This window comes from Nanorana parkeri, unplaced genomic scaffold (genome assembly GCF_000935625.1).
Source record: "Nanorana parkeri isolate BGI_ZX_2015 unplaced genomic scaffold, ASM93562v1 scaffold995, whole genome shotgun sequence".
NCBI classification, from domain to species: Eukaryota; Metazoa; Chordata; class Amphibia; order Anura; family Dicroglossidae; genus Nanorana; species Nanorana parkeri.
In genome coordinates, this window is record NW_017307263.1 from 158,664 (window position 1) to 164,579 (window position 5,916).

The window sequence follows — 5,916 nt, forward strand, 5'->3', positions numbered from 1 at the left end:
GCCAGCTTCGACTTTCTGCACGGCTCAGCCGAGCCTATGCATATGCGTTCGGCTCGGCTGAGCCGCTCAACCATGATCGGGAGCTGTACGGGCTATTGTGAATAGCCCGTACAGCAGGCTCTCGTTTCGAATTAACTGATGGACTCCCGTAACCGAAGCTAGCCGAAGGATCGGCCGAAGCTACGGCTAGATCCTTCGGCAGCTTCGTGAATAGACCCCACAGAATGGTAACACTCTAAGTGTATGTGTTAGAACGTATTACTTTAGGATAGCTTTTTTCCCCATGAGTCTCTACATTGTGATGCACGCAAGGGAAATAAAACACAGTTTGCGTACATTGCTAGCATACCATTAAAACAAGATTAAGTTTGATTAATGAGGACACACATTAGCATGATGGTGACTTTTCACAAGTTTGCGCTCGCCAAGAATTTAAATGACATTGTGTTCACTTACATGAGCATCTGATTCTTGCGCAGTGAACACAAATGTCATCCAGATCATGTTGCGACGTGGGGATTAATCTGGGGAGGAAATGTTTTTTCAGATACACAATATATAGATATAAATATATATATATATATATGGAAAAAAAACTTCTATAATGTTTCCTACCTAATTATCATTTTACTGCACATTATACTGAAGGCATACAAAGCTTTTGTCTTAGACTATGTTAAAAATTGTGAAAGGTGTGTTACAAAATACAGCTACCTAAAATCAGCCATCTGTCAGTTTTACAGCAATTTCACAATTTCTGAAATTGAGACCATTGACAATTTTACAATTGACTCATACACAGAAACTTTCAACAAACGCCCATAAAAGTTCTTTACGACTTTGAAGCCAGGAATCAACGTGAACTGTCAGTGAGGAAAGGAGACAGAGTAAAGGTAATAATTGATTTTAACATTTTTGTTTTTGCGGATTTGCTTTGCAATGCAGATGTGGCTCTTTTGGTATGAGAAATCTCAGTAATTACAATGACTGAAACAATATGAACCAGTTTTACTGCCTAAAAAACTGTAACTTGTCTACCAACCTTACTGACTAGGAGCCCTTTCACATGGGCTTTGCGATCAGCTCTGCCTGTCAGCTTTTTTCAGGTGGACCTGTTTAGAAGCCCAATATTAGTCTATAGGAAGCCGGATCTAAACGTTTACACTCGGTTACCCCAAGCTCTAGACAGGTACGGAAAAACAAACGGATCAGAGTTCCATTTCATTGGACATGATCATGCCGGATTGGAGGTAATAGATCAACATGGGTTCGGTAATTTCAGTTTTTTCCTCCATTGCAGGGTAGAGGAAAAAACTGGACCAACGTGGAGGCCTGGTCAGACTGTGTGAAAGGGGTCTTATCACCTCAATCAAATCAACAAAAAACAAGCAGACTATCTTTAGTTTAAAAAATGAAATATATATACAACTTCTATATACACAGTTTGGCCATTTGCTAAATGGTGCAAATTTCAAAGAAGGAAGAGGGACTAAGTTACTAAAAACAGATAGGCCGCTCACTGCACAAAGGGAATTTACTCTTTGCAAGGAAATGTTACTTAGCTTACTAAATGAGGTGACTAATTATGTGCAAACAAAAATACAGTCATTGTTCTAGTTTTCCTTGCACTCGATTGGGTATTCTTTGCTAAGTGAATTTTCACTTCTTTAACTAAGCTAAGGAGATATATTTTGCAAAGCAAACATTTCCTTGTGTTCAGGTGACCATGCTGACCAATGATTGTTCTCCATTTCTGAGTGATATTTGAAATACAGAGCACAGGGCTGCTCTGCTGAGTACAGAGTACAGATCGTACACCAGCAGCCAAGGAGGGGAGAAGCATTCGATTAAAGATGAGACTCCCTTATGTGCTGAGATGGAAGGGCTACCTGGGCGTCCCTGCTCAGAGGATGAATGAAGGAAATGTCATATTCTCACTCAAAAGCTGTCCACGTCCTCTTATATGCAGGACAACAAAACTGTTTCATTTTGGTTCCGTACCCCTCAAGAACTCCACCGCATCTATCTGTCCTTGCCTTATCACTGTTGGAGATGCTCTAGGGAAGTAGGTTCCTACATTCATGAGTGGTGGAGCTGCCCTGATATCTCTGGGTTTTGTGCTTCAATTCTTTTTTGCTTGCTATCAACCTATGTGTATCTCTGATATCCACTCCTCCCCTCAGGTGGCACTCCTGTAAATGATACCAGGTCTCCTCTCTGCAACATTAAAAAGGGAGTTCTGTATCAATGACTACTCGCAGCCAGAGTGGCTGGGCCAGGGACTTTCCTCATCCTCCTGCTCTGATTGAGTTGGCACGGACATTGACCACTGTTTATATGATGGAGACCCTGGCGGCATCTGATCAGAATAGGAGTGATCAGGCCTTGGTAGGTCTTGGTCTTGCTGGGTGGCTTCCAGAGATTCACTCGTGTTCAAGCAAGTGGTCCATCAGTAATATGAACCACCTTCCTTATTTGTATTACTATCCTTGCATCTTGGGACCCTGGGAAGATGCTGGTTTATGAATTAAAATGGACAGAATCTTTCAGGGATATTCATTCCATTACAACCTAATTCAATTGCAACCCTGTTCTTCCCACCTTTCACCACTCCTTATCTCTCCCTTTTGACTCTTTGACCCCCCCCTTCCTATGTTATAGACTTGTTTTATTTAAAAATGCCTTACACTACTGCTCTGGGTCCTAAGGTACATATACTGTTGGAGTGTCGAACTTGGTTTGCGCAGTCATTCTAATGTTTCTATTCTGTTAGTTTGTGCATGTGATTGGAACTACTTGAGTTCTACTTTATTGATTACTGGAGATCCAGACATTCATGTATCATTACCTTTTGTATTAATATACTTCTATTTGCAACTGGCAATGTTTTGACTTTTGTGCCAATTGTGTACTGTCTTAGAAAAAGAGAGTGACTGAAAATGAAACCAGAAAAAAGTGGCTTATGCAGTGAGACTGTGCAATCCGCACAGTAATCCACGGCAACTAATTAGAAACCATCTTTATCTGATCTTACCACAAAAACTGTAATCTGTATATTATAGGTATCTTCACTTTGGAATGCCTTACCTAATAAGCCAGGACCTTTCACTTAGCATGGATGTTTTGTGTTGCTTAGAAGAATGCAACCTGCTTCAGTATATGATGGTTTATTTGTATTACAGGTTCTAGATCAGAGCAGGCAGTGGTGGATGGTTGAGAATGTACAGGGGCAGAGAGGTTTCATCCCAAACAACATACTGGAGAGCACAGACAATGGACAGGTATACTGATGATTTATTGTGGTTTACTTTGGGGAACAAAATTAATGACTAAACAGATACATTTTGTAGATTGTTGTTACACGTTAGAAAACTGTACCTCTGTTTTGCTGCTCTACAGTTGCCTGGACAAATACCAACATCAATAAAACCCCATTCAACTCCAGGAGAAGTGACAGCATGGTTACAAAATAAGGGATTTTCAAGAATGTAAGTATGGTTCTATGTGGTCTAAATCATGTTATTAACACTTAATAACTGGTAATTGGTATTTACTAAGGCACAATACATTAAAAGCCTTAAAATAAAGATGGTAGGACAAAAACATGAACTATCTTAGCTGACTTATATTTAAAGGTACATACTGGAGGACCATTTTTCATATTTTCCCTTCACAACTTGTGAATAACTGACCTGGAAGTACAAACACATGAATAAATGGTGTCAGGGCACCCAATGTGCACATGCTTGCTCTGGGCTGGTGACTCACGAAGTAATGAAGCCAGGATAAGTGAGAAAACCATAGGCATGTGTTTTTAATAGAAAATCAACAATGGCTGGTCCCAGATTCTAATCCTAACAGAATCCCTTTGAATAAATAAAGGGAAAGCATCGTGCAAAAGTTAAATATTATTTTGTTATTTATTATTATATGAACTAGAAAATTTTCATTACAAGGACATCCTTTTATATTCCCATTGAAAATAACCCTTGTGTTTCCTATTTTTCAGCACTGTGAAGTGCTTAGGAATTCTGACAGGTAATCAGCTGCTGGAACTGTCTCGTCAGGACCTGAAGGCCGTTTGTCCTGAAGAAGGTGGCCGCGTATTTACTCAACTGAACGACATTTGATCATCTCTAGAAGTAAGTTGTTCAATAGATGTTACATCAAGATTCTATTCTTTTATATTGAAAGGAAGACATAATGAAGACAAGATTACAGTTTTTGGAAGATTTGAAGGGGGCCTGATATAGACTTAAGAGGTGGTGTTTTTAGAAATTAATGAGTGTATGGGCTGTATTGCCCCTATTAGGAACATGTGTTCCCAATTAGGTCCAATAAATCCTATTTGTGAGTCCCTATTTACCCCTATTTCCCAAGGTATTTTAGCAAGTAACAGCAAAGCTGTGGGTTACACTACCCACTACTGTGCATTGATCCTCTGCATACAAGGCCAGAGTTTCTCCTACCTTGATTCTCGCTCCCTATGACAATGATTGGGCAATTCAAGTTTGTAAACAAATGCCCGTTCATAGTTGGTAAGATGAAAAAGACAGATCAAGTTCAAGCAAACATTCATTCATATACTAAGAGGGATATTCACTAAGGAGCCGAAGAATAGAGCCATAGCATCAGCTAATCCTTTGGCTCGCTTCGGCAACAGCATGAGTCATAGTTAGTCAGGTTGAAAAAAGACAAGAGTCCATCGAGTTCAACCTATAGCGATAAGAGGAGAAAAAGAAGAAAAGCCTAAGCAGAACGCTATGCCCACAATTAGCCACTGTTGATCCAGAGGAAGGCAAAAAAACCCCTATAAAACATGGTTCAATTTGCTCCAACAGGGGGAAAAAATTCCTTCCTGATCCCATAAGGCAATCGGATATTCCCTGGATCAACAAAACAATCTCTGATGCCTAATATACCTATAAGAACTCAATATCCAGTAATATTCTCTGCATTAGGAATACATCCAGATGCTTTTTAAAACAATTAACCGAGCAAGCTAGAACTAGCTCCTGTGGGAGTCTATTCCACATTTTCAGCCAAACCTTCGGTTCAGCCAAACCGAAGAGCTGCTGTATCACCTATTCACAGCAGCCTAAGGAAGCTGAACAGCTCAGCCGGCCCTAACGCTTATGTTTCAGCTCAGCTGAGCCGCAGCCACAGCAGAAGTGGGGAGAATGGTCTGCTAAAGCAAAAAGAACGGTGTTCGATCCCCCTCCCAATCCATACCAGACCCTTTAGGTCTGGTTGGAAAATTAAGAGGGACCCTCGAGTTAAAGATAAAAAAAAAGTGCGTGGGGTGCCCCCCAAAAGTCATACAAGGCCCTTTAGATCTGGTAGGAATTTTAAGGGGGAACTCCACCCCCAAAAAACTGGTTGTTTTTATTTTGCCGCCATTTGTCAGAATGTCATTTTGCGGCGTGAGTTCGTTGCGGGCTTCTGGGTTTTTTGTATTTTGATGAGTCAGCGGCGTTTTGGACAATGCTGGATATTGTGATTGACCTTTGGATTATGGTAGTAAATTCATTTTTTTATTTTTGGCGTTTTCATTTTTTTATTAAAGGACTTGTCAAAAACCTTTGTTGTGGGTTTTTTTTCAATTAAATGATTTTTTTCTTAGTCTTGTCTGTTCATTTACTATTTACTTTTAACCCTTTAGTGAATGAGTAGGGGAGGGCAGCATTGATGCAAATAAGTCCCCCTGCCCGCAGATCCCCACAACCAACGGGCCAGGGCTTGTGGGAATGCCCTTGTCCCTATTGGCATGGGGACAAGGTGCTTCTGCAGGGGGGACTCTGGAAAAGCACCTTCCAATTCCGAGGGCATGTGGCCTGGTGTGGTGCAGGGGGTAGGGGAGGCACTCGCTCGCCCCCCCCCCCCCTTTCCCCCCCCCCCCGGCCTTTTTGGGGGGAA

At 41.1% G+C, this 5,916-nt stretch overlaps 1 protein-coding gene across 1 annotated transcript in view; it reads left to right on the forward strand.

The window, feature by feature from the left end:
* Positions 1 to 5,916, forward strand: part of EPS8L3 (EPS8 like 3) — a 74,483-nt gene that overhangs the window by 62,830 nt on the left and 5,737 nt on the right. Inside the window, exons 15-18 of the mRNA XM_018566987.1 lie at positions 799 to 893; positions 3,183 to 3,281; positions 3,400 to 3,488; positions 4,010 to 4,142. Of these exons, the coding sequence (XP_018422489.1) occupies positions 799 to 893; positions 3,183 to 3,281; positions 3,400 to 3,488; positions 4,010 to 4,130 (404 nt within the window). The 3' untranslated portion in view covers positions 4,131 to 4,142. The remainder of the gene's footprint in view (positions 1 to 798; positions 894 to 3,182; positions 3,282 to 3,399; positions 3,489 to 4,009; positions 4,143 to 5,916) is intronic.